General features: G+C 40.1%; 1 protein-coding gene across 4 annotated transcripts in view; it reads right to left on the bottom strand.

Annotated features, from left to right (window-relative positions):
* GLRA2 (glycine receptor alpha 2) overlaps positions 1–13,035 on the bottom strand; it is a gene marked incomplete at its 3' end in the record, with an annotated part of 129,959 nt that extends 116,924 nt beyond the window's left edge. Inside the window, exons 1-3 of one of the 4 annotated variants that reach the window (XM_079307401.1) lie at positions 12,905–13,035; positions 12,025–12,736; positions 9,743–9,876 (exon numbers count right to left, since the gene is read on the bottom strand). In XM_079307401.1, the coding sequence (XP_079163527.1) occupies positions 9,743–9,876; positions 12,025–12,092 (202 nt within the window). In that variant the 5' untranslated portion in view covers positions 12,093–12,736; positions 12,905–13,035. Of the gene's footprint in view, positions 1–9,742; positions 9,877–12,024; positions 12,737–12,904 lie in introns of those variants that run through there. The other 3 variants (XM_079307404.1, XM_079307403.1, XM_079307402.1) reach the window with 3 other exon arrangements.
* Between the last annotated feature and the right edge of the window lie 1,264 nt (positions 13,036–14,299).

The following is a 14,299-nucleotide window of genomic DNA, read 5'->3' as shown; positions in this document are numbered from 1 at the left end:
TCTTATGCACAGGCAACAGGCAAATTCACAGCTGTAAAAAAAAGGAGTTTTTGCATAATCTCCTGCTTTGGCACCATGTGTATAATTTGCATCTCTTCAACAGCTGATTTAAATTGCAGTGTGAGGGTTTATAGCAGCATTCTGAGCAAGCTGTTCTGTTGTTTTATTTATTATTTAGGACTAATTCTTTATCAGACATAGTAAACAGTGCAAGAAGAAACAGCAGTTCTGATACGATAGTTTCATAGCCTGAGACATAGACATAAAAACAACACACAGCGGGAGTGTAGTCATTAGAGGCAGCCTAACATAATGAGTATTGATCTGGTAAATTTTAATCCTAGGTTTTCCCTGACTAATTATATCAGTTTAAGGAAAGCATTTAGCCTTTTCTCAGATATATTTCCCTAAGGACAAAAGCAAGGGAGATAACCCATAGTGGTGTTCCTGGTGTGGAGGAGCAATGAGTTTGTTCGTGTAGTGTGAATCAATTGAGTGCTGGTTGCCATTCTTTAGTGGAGAGTGCCCACAATTCAGCTAATTGCAGCTGTGCCCAGTTGCTTCTCTGCAGCCTTGGGTTTTGGAGACCCAGAAATACAGAGTTAGAGGTTATTAGCTTTTGGGGAAGAGCATAATTCTGCTACTATGCTTCCCCAGACAGCCCACTGCTTATTACAGCCAAAAAAATCTCAGCTGCATGGCAGGCAGAAGGAGTTGCAGTGGCTGCTTCTTTGGTGTAGAATATCCCAGCCCTTGTGGAGGAGCCATGTGGTCCATGGGGCAGAGCATGATGCTTCAGCACAGCAGGGTTCTACTTGCAGAGAGCAAGAAGTCTGCAAGGGGCTCTTTGTGCAGCCTCCTCAAACCATGATTCTCAGCAGGGCTGAGGCACCTCCTTCAGGATCTACTGCTCAGATCTGCACCAGATCAGTATATACATCCTCACACTGAAGAATCAGAAAGGAATTTCAGTCTTTCCTTCTGAAACACAATCAGTTTCATAGCCAATAACAAAGCATCGAGAGGTTTCATGCAGAAAGGGTCCTTTCTAAGAGCTTCTCTATCTCTGATTTAAGGGATGCTGACTTGCATCTCTTAGACTACAAGGCTGTGGATTTCTAGGAAGATGGGGTGGGATATCTCTCACTATCTCTTATTCAGAGGAGGTGGGATTCATCCTAAAGTGCTGCCATGGTCACTGCTAAAAAGACTTCTATATTAGTGTTGAGGCAATTATCAGGAATTGTGAGAGAAGTGCTGTTTCTCAAACCCTATCCTCACAACTTTTTCTGTAACAGTCACAGCAGTTGCCCCTAAGGTGTACTGGCTACAATAGGCACTTCTGTGCATCTCATCAAAGTGGTCAAGAGGAAAGGCTCTCCTTTCTCAGACAAGCAGCTACATTGAAAGGTTGAAAAATCACATTCTGATTGCATTTTTTCCCTGGCTTAGTCAAGTTTGAATTCTTTGCTTTAAAATAGACCTCTCAGAATCACTTATATTCCTTTGGATCAGATAGAGGACTTTTTAAGCTGAGGGAAAAATGGACCAGAATTTTTTTTATGTATTGTAGAGGATGGCAGATACCATTTGTTTGGGGGTGGCAACATGGCATGTTAAGTGATTACACTGAGAGGAATCTTTTTCCTGTGGAATATAAGGCAGGCTCTGAGATGCCTGGTCCATACTGGGAGATGGAGATGGAGCAGTGCCCCATTAGGGAATTTGGATTAGGAGAGAGGTGGGCTCTCTGTGAAGCAGACTATGCATTCTGTGCACACTTGACAGCAAAACTGAGAGAATCTGAAGAACTTTAAGTAAAACAGTAATGCATTGCTAAGTGTTACAAAGCAGATGTATTAGACATTTCTGGGGAGGGGCCATGGGGTTTGCTTGTGGGCTCATATTCCACCTAAATCCTATTTTAAATGCTTTCTTCTTTTATTGACTCATGAAGTGCTAACATGGAGTTGATGCATCAGGAGTAATCCTTATGTCTTCATTCCCTGGCAATACTTGAGGATTGCTGATAGCTGGCACAGTTCAAATAAGCCACTAGGCTGCTCTTATTTAACTCTCCTAAGTAACTGAATCCTTGGTGAATTACACTTCTCTCTCATGTACTGTGGGGCTTAGATCTGCAGTTTCCTGTATCAGAGCATTTATGTTTCTATAAATTTAGAATTTTAATAATGGACTTGGTGTTTATGACTTTGGTAGGTCATTATTTATGCCATACATGGTGCACCCTTCATCTTAGAGTTCTGCCAGACCCTGTGCCACCCTGTCTGCATCATCTGGGGGACTCCTCTCTGCAGACTTAAAATCACACATTTCTGTGGAAGACTGTGAAATGTATGCTTGGAAGCTGCACTGTCACACATACATTTTCTGATGACTAAATCAGAGATTTAGAGGGACCCACAGTCACGACCCAGCCCACAGCACACAGAGAGAGAGGGGCAGTAATTCAGAAGAATGGAAGCTTGAACAGGCTGTGTACTGGCAACCCAGAAACACAACCCTGTTCTGGGCTGCATGAAAAGAAGTGTGGGCAGGAGGGAGAGGGTGAGGACTGTCCTCCTTTGCTCTGCTCTCATGAGACCCCACCTGAAATACTGCTTCCAGCTTTGGCACCCTCAGCACAGGAAAGACATGGATTAGTTGGAACAGGTCCAAAGAAGGGCCCCAAAAATGAACAGAGGGCTGGAGCACCTCTTCCATGAGAACAGACTGAGAGAGTTGAGGTTGTTCATCCTGGAGAAGAGAAGGTTTGGGGACACTTAACAGAAGCCTTCCAACCTACCCAAAGTGAGCCTACAAGAAAGATTGAGAGGGTCATTTCACAAGGAGTAGAGATAATGCCTTTAAACTGGAAGAGAGTAGGTTTTGAACAGGTATTAGAAAGAAATTCTTTTCTGTGAGGATGGTGAGACACTGGAATATCTGCCCAGAGAAGCTGTGGATGACCCATGACTGGATATTCTGAAGGCCAGGTTGGCCTGAGATCTGACTAATCTGGTCTAGTGGCAGGTGTCCCTTCCTGTGGCAAAGGGATTGGAACTAGATGATGTTAAGGTCCCTTCCAACACAAACCATTCTAGGATTCTATGGAAATCCACAGAGGAAAAAAATAAAGTAATGAATCTGTCTAATAAAACTGCGTATTTCTGTTCTATGAATTCATTTTTCTAGTAACCGTGTAAAATAGATTTGCAGATTATAAATGTATAAATTTATAGTAAATTTAATGTACATGTTTTTATATGTTCTAAATATAAACCTCATGCTTTCTAAAGCAGCCAAAACACAAAAAGATCTTTAATGAGTGACCCAAGGGCCTTGGCTTCAACTGCATAGAAAATTTAAGTGTGAGTATGGCACTGGATGTGATAAAAACATATGCTTATATTAGAATATGATTGAAACAGTAGCATCTCCTCCTTTGATATCAAAGGTCTTTGGTTCTGCTTTGACATTTTTTTTTGATAAATCCCCTTTGCAGTTTATGCAGCAGCAGAATAATATTCCATGACAACAGCCAAATCTACTGATATTTCTTAATCAAATAATTGGTTCTGACTAAAGGCAACACACTAATACAATTCAGACAACTGTGGCTAAACATTTATATATAATATAAAAGAAGACCTGGGCAGATCCTCAGCTTGGATGCCAGGCAGCATTGGTTAGGTTGTGCTTTACCCTGCTGCATACTCACAGCCTTTTGGCTTGCCTTGGGAGCAGCTGGCTGTGGGAAACTCAGAAAGAGACACAGGGAATGAGCAAACAGCCAAGCAGTGTAGCTGATCAGGGGTGCCTTGAGCTTGCTGCCTGGCCCCTTTTGTCTAGTAGCCTAGACATAACCTAACTAGCCATGCAACTCATCCAGCCTATTCATGCTCTGAAAAGAACCTGAAATTAAAATAAGAGAGGAAGAAGTGCAAGGTCCATAGTCCTTTCTTTTCCCCTTACCAATTTTAAAAGAAACCCTATTAAAAGGATCCTTCTGCCTGAAAATGTGCATACCTAGAGCAGAGACTGAGCAGCACTTCCTTAGCTTCATTTTTGCAGTTGAAGAAAAATAAACCAAAACCAAATAAACCCCATGTCCTATGGGTAAGTATCCTTGTGCAGCATCTTACTGTGCAATGAGATGTGTGCACAGGGCTTTATCTGAAAGTTATTGCAAAGTATTAGATGTATTTCAAGACAGAAAATAAATCAGAAGCTTACCTTCCTAATAATATATGCTCAGACATCTCAAGCAAGCATCTCAAGCATCTCATCTATATTTAGGGAGTGCAATGGTCTGGCCAGATTTGAAAACTGGCCTGGTAGTCTCCCTTCTCCTATAAAGAATCCTCATCCCATGCTCTAAAACTTGAATGCACCAATAATGTGCTCTGTCTTACTACACTCTGTTCTGCCTGAACAAGATTTGAGTCTCCACTGGCCTTGGCCCTCTGAGCCTTGGAACTTGGCTCTTTGTGAGAATAGCCCAGCACAGGACATTCTCCACCTCTGACTTCAGGGCCAGTGATTATTACCAGCTGAAGTGTAATAGGAATATTGTTAACCACAGAGAACAAATTGCTACAGTCCCACAGCTAATCTTTGGTGTGTTTTTCAACTTTTATATTCTAGATTAAGGTCAGCTTCTGCAAACAGATCCTTTTATCATGTGCATAGAAACTGCTTCTATTTATTAAGTGTGATGCCATGAATTTCACCCTTAAATATCATTCAGTGTTTTCCATTCACATTTTTTAAACATTTCATTACTCGGGGGCAAAACAAGGGGCAACTCAGGGGCCAAATAAGTACAAAATAGGTTTGAGCATATGGGAAAACCTGATGCTTGCTGCCAAAGAGTTAAAGTATTAAAGTGCATAAGCCATTTCCTGTAGCAGTTGTCAGGCTAATTGTCAGTAAATTACTTAGTCCATGTGTTTATTATTCAGATATAAATCCACGGACTCAGCATGAAAATGGCATTACACTGCTGTAATCACAGACTAATCTTCTACAACTATGGCCCTACACCCCCAAACTGCATCACTAATAAAACAACAGCTTTTGAGCTTAATTCACACTGTATTGCACCATTCAGTGATGAGGCTAACAATAGCAGGCACTATTGCTGCACACCTCCATGTAATTCCATAAAAATCAGAATAATCTGTAGTAAATAATGATTCAATGGAAAAGACTGAACTTAAAGCATGGAATGAAATTCAATACAAATAAAATCACTATCATGTTCATTGCAAATGTTTTTTCTACCTGAAGATAACACACTTTTGCAGTTCTTGGTGACCAGCTCCCCTGCTCTGTACCAGTGCATGACAGCCAGCCTATCACTTTAAATATTTTGCATAAGGGACATATCAGTGCCTATAGATAATGGAGTTTTTTCAATCTGATAATTTCTAGATTGCATTTAGATTTTGAGTGGTGGTAGATGATGAAAGTGTTAAAAGGCTGAAATAATTTAATAATCTATGAAGATCAACACCTGCTCAGAAATGTTAAATTCAAGTTGGTGTTCCATTAGCCCCACATCTCATGCTGTGATTCAGTTTAAGATTGATCCCTTGTATCCTGGCATTACATGCAGTGCTCTTGAGCCTGAGCTGAATGTACACTAAGCTAAGACCACTTCACCATCCCTGGTTTCTAGCAATGAGAAAGCACATGCTTGGCTAGTTTCATTACAGAGGTGCCTTACACTATTTCTGGCTTTTATTCAACTATGAAAGCAAAGTGAGCACTGGAGAAAGTAAAAAACATTGCTTCCCTTGTGTTTTACCATTAAAAAAAAAATTAATGTCAATAATGAAAAAATGCACTGTGCAAGCCTCACCTTTTATTATATTTCAGAAACCATGCTCAGTTGATGTTATAATTGAAGAAGGAATTGCAAAGCAACTCATAGGACCATGAGCACACATTTGCTGTCAACAGAAAGACTCTCAGGGACTTCAGTTAGTACTAGATTGCAGTCTTTATATTTACATTTAAAAGTATTCCCCTCTGTCCTTACACAAATTATTAGCCTACTCAAATTCAATGAAAGATAAGTGGAAGATGAAAAAGTATGCATTAAATATGTGACAGAGTGATTAAAGAAGAGCAATTTTGAGAGCTGTCACTCTGGCACTTCCTTCTGGATTTTCACCAGGGAGATATCCCCTTTTAGTGTCTGGACATTTTGTATCCAACCACTTGAAATCATAAAAAAAAAGAAATATGTTCCTCTGTGTTTGTATGAATGATTGTATAAGACAGAACAATACAAAAGAGAAAGAATCTTTCATTGTACAGTACTGCTGGGAAAAAAAATAAACAAGCACAAAACCAAAAAAACTAAAAAAGCCACAAAAAAAATCACAATCAAAAACCCTGTTGTTGATGTCTAAATGTTTATATATTCACCTGTTGCTCTCCCAATATCTTCCTGAGTTTTTTAATTTGCAAGAACAAGATAGGAAAAAGCAGTCACTAATGAAGAAATGCTTTATCTGGATAAAACACCTTGTTCCAGTAAGTAGCATTTTCCTCTCTCTTTAGAGTGCACAGCCTTTATTTCAAAAATTAATCTAATAGCTGCTGTTTTCCAGTAATTTAAACTAGTCATAGAAGTATATTTAATTATTGTATAATCAGTGGCATAAGATAAATGTGTTCTACTCAGCCGCATTTCCACAAAATCAGACTTTTCTGACACTTTAAAGTGCCTGTGGTGGACTCAGAAAAATCTGTGCAACTGGTCTAAAGCAGAAAAGCTGGACAAATGCATGAGTAGAATCAGAATCACAGAATGATCATCAGGATCATCCAGCCCAACTCCCAGTCCTGCACAGGGGCCAAGAGAATCCCACCATGTGCCTGAGAGCATTGTCCAAATGCTTCCTGAACTCTCCCAGGATTGCTGCTGGGACCACTTCTCAGGGCAGCCTGTTCCAGTGCCCACCCACCCTCTGGGTGAAAAACCTTTCTCTAATATTGAACCTAAACCTCCCCTGACAGCTTCAGGCCATTCCCTCAGCTCTTGTCCCTGGTCACCAAAGGAACCACTCTGGTGAACAAAAGATCAGTGCCTGCCCCTGCAGTTCCCCCCAGGAGGATGCTGAAGGCAATGAGGTTTCTCTCTCAGCCCTCTCCTCTCCAGGCTGACCAGACCAAGTGCCCTCAGCCACTCCTCAAACAGGTGCCCCTCAAGAGAAGAGGCTGAATAGTGGCACAACTATCTTGATTCACAATGTCTTTTCTGAAACGTAGTAAACAAATATTATCTCCAGACTAAAATCAAAACCAGATAGAAGATCCCTAGTTTAAACAACTGCTCCAGTAGCTTCTTTTATGATAAAAAGTTCTTTCCTTAAAATACAAAAAGTGTTATGAATCAGGTACTCATTCAGCATTTCATACATTCTTCCATTTATAGGATTTAGAATATCAGTACTGTACAATACTCCTTATCCCCAAAATTATCTTAAACATATTTATAGATGTTGAAAGCCAAAACAATTTATTGTGGACTCAGTAAAGGCTCAGTAAAAAAAAAAAAAATAAAGTTTATCATACTGACTTCAATCAAAATAAATTTATTTTGACTCCTTTGAAGCTGTCCTTATTCTTTAAAACAAAGAAGTATGCAATATAGAACAATAAGTATTTTCAATTTTTTTAAAGTATTAATGAGGCTTGGGCAACTAAACCATGGATATTAACTAATAAACAGGGATATTAGCTGACAAGGTTTTGACTGGTGATGTGAAGTTCAAAACTGCATAACTTAGCTCTAAGTTCTAAACTCTGAGATCCAAAATACCATTCAAATGAACATAGCAAAAAACATGAAGAACTTTCGAGAAAGCATTGAAGATCTATTCATCAGTTCAAATTATTCCAAAGTACCACCCCACTCTGGAGTGTGACTTAACAAAAAAAATCAAAAACCAAAACATGGGAGATTCTTTCCCAGTAAGGTCTCATATATGTCAATAGGCTGCAACCTCACTTAGGGAATGTAAACAAAATACAGGACTCAGAGGGAAGAAGTGTTTGTCAAACAGCTCAGTGTGCAGCTCATGATACCTGCCCTACACACCTGAGTGCCAGGGGGGCAAAGATGTGAACCTGCCTCCTGTGCTTTTTATGGAATGGTTGTAGACACATACTGGGGAGCAAGTGAGAGCTGTCTCTAAGTCATGTATGTCCATGGCACTCTTGCTATTACTGTTTTTTTCTGAGATACGAGAGATGAAGGCTTTTGAATGTGCCCCCACCCTCCCTGTTTAAAGAACAGGAAGATGTTCTTAAGGATTGATATTGTGCTCAATTCAGGAAATTTCTGCCTTCATTTACATTCTTTAAAATTTTGCTGATACTCATGCAAACACACAAAATGCATGTGAGAGACTAATGCAATATTACTTACTATAAACTGATGTGGACACCAGTTGAGGAACTCAATAAGCACTTTGAAAAATGTTCTGAAATTAAGACTTTATACTTCACTGACTCGGTTTTCCTAACTTGTCAGCTCTCAAACCTTTGGATCTGAAATCCATACTGGTTGCTCCTTGCTCAGGCATAAGAAGCAGTCAAAGAAAGGAACTTTGTTCTAAATCTTGTAATTTGCACATGTGGAACAGAGAGAAGAAACTTATCTTTGATCTAAATTTAATTAAACACTTTTCTCATTGACGTGAGCGTCTTCTCTCCTTACAGTTCACTCACTGGCTAAGAAATGATTGTTTTTTCCAGCCATTATCAACTTTCACAGCACTGCTAAAAAGACTTTAGACAGGAAAAAATGCATTTCAGTGGCCAAACCTAATAGATATGTGTTGCAAATGTAAATTGCCATGAGATTTGTTAAGGTAGGAAGCATTCAATCAGTTTTCAAAGTAAAACTTTATTCTGAGCTTTAAATTGGCATAGAGAAGATTATTTTGGTGGAATTATAGGACTCTCCCAAAATGCTAAATTTTGGCAATTAAAACTTGTCTCCCAACTTACAAGACTACAGCAAGGATAACTTGCTTTGAGTAATAATGTTTGCAAAAGAAGATTCCAGTACACAGCCTTCTTTGTGCTGGGATGGTGGTGATGATGTTCCACAATTCAGTCCAAATTTTGGAAGAAAAGGGGGCTGTCATGGAAAAACTGAATACATTTTCTATATTCTATAGGGATCCTGAGACATTGGTTCTTATCATTCATTCAGCATTATCAGGATAAAATCTTCTGTATATATTCCTTGAGTTTCCCCTACCTTGAGGAAAAAGGCTTTACTTTCTTCAAGTTGAAAGAAAACATTTTTTTTTTTTTCAGACACTGCTATAAAGAAGACAATATCTTAGCGTGGAAGTTTTAATGATCCTGTCTTTGTGGCTTAAAAATTTCAGGAACAAGTCATCTCATTTGGTTTTAGTCTGAAGCCCAAAATCCTGTTCACTATGTTAAATTAGTAAGGTCTTCAGAAGAATTTTCTGACAGCTAAACATTATTGTCATGTCAAAAGAGGGTTTTCAAGCTCTGGACCTTTATTGTCTACACTGCTCTGTCTCCTAGTCCACCCCATGGATCAGCTGTTTTCTATGGCACTATAACACTGGAAAAGTGAAGTTATTAAAAATATAATCTAAACTCAGAGGTTAAAACCCCCTCAAAACCTATAATTTATCCCAAACTTTATCAATTAATTAATTGGAAGTCTTAGAAAACTTACCTTTAAAATTTGGTCTGATTCTAGCATCATACCCCGATGTCCTTCCCATCAATTTGTCCAAAAAATCTGAAGGAGACAGGGTCTGTGAGGGGGATTTTCCAGATCTTGAATCATGTTCTTTACAGAAAGTCGTCCTAAATAAATTATTAGCCACCATTAGCTAATATTTAGTTTGTATTGTATCCAAGTCATGGAGAAATTGCATCACTAAAAAAAATTGTCTCAACTCAGTGAAGGTAGAAATCAATATTTTTAAAGAGCAACATACTCTACCTTTCATCTGAAAACTTTATTCTAGAAATAAAGATGGGTTTCAGGTATCATGCATGAACACATTTTTCTATTCAGGAAAAATCTTAGCCTCAAAATAAATTCAGTTACAGTTTAAAGACTTTAGAAGATTTAATTTACTCTTTGCCATAACATATAGATCCATCTTAGAGTGATTTTGATATCCTATTTTATATCATTATTTTAATTTCATGGATGCTGCTAAAATGTTATGTTAACACTGGTTTAAGATTGTCTTAAACTTCCGAACAACATTCAGCAACACTTAACGAGCAGCACTGAAAAATATTAGATTTGTTAGTGCTGAGAAAGATACAGATGGAAAAATAAATTCAAATTGTTTTTTTACAGATGCTATCCAAAAAATATGTAAATCATGCTAATGAGTGTCTGCATTCTTTCCTAACACACCAAAAAGGATTCTGGAGTCAGTCACAACTAATCTTAGAGGGGGGATTCACCCCCACTCCATGAGCACTGAGTAATAAAATTTAGTATCACCAGGTGGTATTCATATGCAAATTCTTTGAACATGTCTATTTCAAGAATTTAAGAGAAAACTTCTGTTACCGTATCATGTGTGTGAAACGCTGTGTACACGGTTCACATTACATATTGTAAACACATAATATATTGCAGAGAAAGACAGTTTAGGAGTTCCCCCATGGTTGTTCCCCAGGGAAAAAGAAACTGGAATGAAAACGATCATATTTGGTGTGTGGAGGCACAGATTTAATAATAAAACATTATCTTAAGTCTTAAATAACCAACTTCATTGTGTCTTTTTCCACTTTATCTTTGAGCTAAATTAAAGTAATTCTGACTCTGACTTCTTAACCACTCTCTGTTTCAATATTTGCCCGAAGGGAACCTCTCAGTTTCAGGAGTGTTTCATGGGGTATTTTCATGCATCTACATGCAAGTATAAAAAATCAGGTATGCATGTGATCATCTGACATGAGAAGCAAGCATCAAATCCTTTCTGTCTCTCTACAAAAGAGAAACAATTCACTGAAATTGTTAAAAGGCATGGTGATAGTAAATTCTCATGGTGTGATTCCACACATTTTTTTCAGGTTCCATTTATAGGAGGCAGTTGCTTCCTTTTGCTTTTTTCAATGACAGGGTACCATTACAAATATTTTTAATATTTAATACACAGCAGATGATATATCCAACTTAAATAATGAAATATTTCAGTTAAGAAAATAAAAACTGGAAAATTAAGATAGTGCACTTATTTATATGCATATTACTTCTATTTTCATATTTTCAACCCTGGCTCACAAATATAAACACTGTTTCACTCTGTCCCTATATGTATACCTCATTACTCTTAGAAAAACACTTTTACCTGTAGATACATCTGTACGTGCAGATCCACAGCAGCACACAGTTCAATTATGAATCTGATCTCAAAAGCTATTCTATTTAATAAAACTGACCTGCTTGCTTAGTACCACAGAAATTCAATAGCTGAAGCAAAAGCTCATGAAACGTAAAAAAGAAATCAGAAACATTGGGACTTTAAGTGAACACAGTAATACTAGTCTGATCCAGGGCTTTTCCAAAATCAGAGGGCTGGTTCTCTAATTTCAAGTATCTACATCCCTGACAAAACTGGTACAATCATTTTCAAAGACTGAAGAGGAGGGAACCAAAGCAACTTCCTAAACAGCCTCAGCCAGGAGCAGAGAACTTGCATTTAGGAAGAAAAGCTGAAGAAAATATTCTTAGCTATACTGAGATATAAAAAACCCCACATCTTTGCATCAGAAAATGGAAAATAGATCACCCAAACTTGAGATTATTATTTTTTGTGTTTGTTACCAAGCAACGAGCCTCTGGGTGTAAAAGGGATAGTCTATATAGAATGAACACAAAACACTCCCAAATACAGCAAACAAACTAGGTTATTGTGACGTAGTATCTTTATAGTTATGATTCTCATTACCTTTTGACAAATATTATTACAGAATGGTATCACCTACCTGAAGTGGCTTGTCTCTAAGAAAAATGCAAACAAGGTTGTCAAAATTTTCACTAGCTGCCGGTTCATTCCTCCTGCTTTCTGTGATGATTTGGAAATATCCCAGAAACGATTCCAGAGAGATGCAGGGAAAAAGTAAGCTGCTGCTGCCTAGATTTCCAAATTCAGCAATAATTTAATTTTCTTGACAATCAGGAAGAGAAGGTCTGGATCTCTACAAAGTGGGGGCAAAAGAGAAATGCCAGTCCTTGGAATCATGGTCAGGTCAAGCCTAGGCTCATCTCCAGCAGTCAGCACAAAAGAGATAAGGCATCAGACACAGTCGTTCCCCCAACTTGCTTTTTGGTGATGAAGGAGGGGGGAAGAAAAAGAAAACAAACAAAAAGAAGAAAAGAAATGGAAGAAAGGACAAAAAAAAGGAAAAGAAAAGAGGAGAAAACCCAACTATGCGAGGAGCATCAGGCAAAAGGAAGCAGCGCTGAGAGCAGTTCTGCTGCCGATATGTTTTATTCCCCTTTCGCTGAAAATTAGTATTTATGAACGGTGGTGGGGCTACTGAGTGGCTCTGCTTTCCCCTCTTTGGCAGGGAGGCGTCGGCGCTGCCGGGAGGGCGGGCGGGTGTGACGGAGGGGCAGCAGGGACGGGGGGAGCGGGGATCCCCGGCGCTGTGCAGGAATGGGAGCGCACGGATTCAGCGCTCGGACAGCTCCGCGCTCGGATTCAGCGCTCGGACAGCTCCGCGCACGGATTCAGCGCTCGGACAGCTCCGCGCACGGATTCAGCACTCGGACAGCTCCGCGCACGGATTCAGCGCTCGGACAGCTCCGCGCTCGGATTCAGCGCTCGGACTGCTCTGCTCACGGATTCAGCGCTCGGACAGCTCCACGCTGCGCATGCGGCCGTGCGAGCGGGGCGGGCGCCGTGCGGATGCGGGGCGGGGACCCGCGGGGTGCGGGGGGTCTGCGGGGGGCGTGCTGGCTGCGGGGCGCTGTTCTGTGTTTGTGTGTGTGTGGTATCGGTGGTTTCTGCGCGGGGTTTGTCACGCGTGGGGCTGCGCAGCGGCGCTGCCTGCGCGGTGCGGTGCGCGCTCCCGCCGCGGGGGGCGCTGTTCCCGTGGGATCCGCGGCGCTCCCCGCGCCCCGCACGGAGCATCCACCGGGAGCGGCTGCGGCGGGAATACCCAGAGAGTGGCTGCTGTCGGTGCTGGCAGCCGCCAGGAGCAGAGGGCACCCGCCTGAAACTGGTGCACAAGTTCCATCTGAACATGAAGAACTTTACTTTCAAATCTATTCCCGCAAAGAATTTGGGATTTTAGCCATCCTGCCACTCCCAAAATAAAATAAACTATTGCTCTCTCTCCAGTTTTAAAAGCAAACTTTAGATTTTCTTAGGTTTTTTAAGAACTTACTTTTTTTAGAATATGAACTATAGGCTCATCTTTATTTTTTAAGTCCAGCTGTATTCTCCTGCCACAGAACCAATACACCTGAACACTTCTTCACTTCCACAAGAGTATTTACACATGTACACATTTTTCATATCTCCAAGTAAAAAAACTACAGCTTCATGACAACTAGTATTACCGTGTGTCTAGTCATGTTAAAAAAAATGCTTCTGGAAAAGAGTTGCTATGTTCACACATTAGCAAGAGATCAAAGCCACATGCTATTCATTAAATGAAACTCAATTGTTGCATTTAGTTTGTTTATTTTCGTTTAATAAGATAGGATGTATCTGGAAAAAATGGAATTAAGTAAAATATGTAAAATAAAAAAATTAAGAAAATCATAGAATGGTTGTGGTTGGAAGGGAGCATACATATCATCTAGTTCCAATCTCTCTGCCATGGGCATGGACACCTTCCACTATACCAGTTTGCTCAAAACTCCACCCAGCCTGACCTTGAACACAACCAGGAATAGGGTGTCCACAACCTCTCTGGGCAATATTTTGCACTACCTCACCACCTTCACAGAAAAGAATTTCTTCCCAATATCTAGTATAAACCTGCCCTCTTTCAGTTTAAGGTCTATCACTACACGTCCTTGCAAAATGTCTCTCTGTAGCTCTCTTGTAAGTTCCCTTTAAGGACAGGAAGGCGCTTTAAGATCTCCCTGGAGCCTTCTCTTCTCCAGGCTGAACGACCCCCATTCTTTCATAGGAGAGGTACTCCACCCTTCCAGTCATCTTTACATCTTCCTCTGGACTTTCCCCAGCAAATGTCCTTCTTGTTCAGGATGACCCCCTGAACCTGACACAGCACTCCAGGAGGGGTC

This window comes from Erithacus rubecula (assembly GCF_903797595.1).
Source record: "Erithacus rubecula genome assembly, chromosome: 1".
Taxonomy (NCBI): Eukaryota; Metazoa; Chordata; class Aves; order Passeriformes; family Muscicapidae; genus Erithacus; species Erithacus rubecula.
The sequence above is the reverse complement of the archived record's forward strand: the minus strand, read 5'-3'. Positions and strand labels throughout refer to the sequence as shown.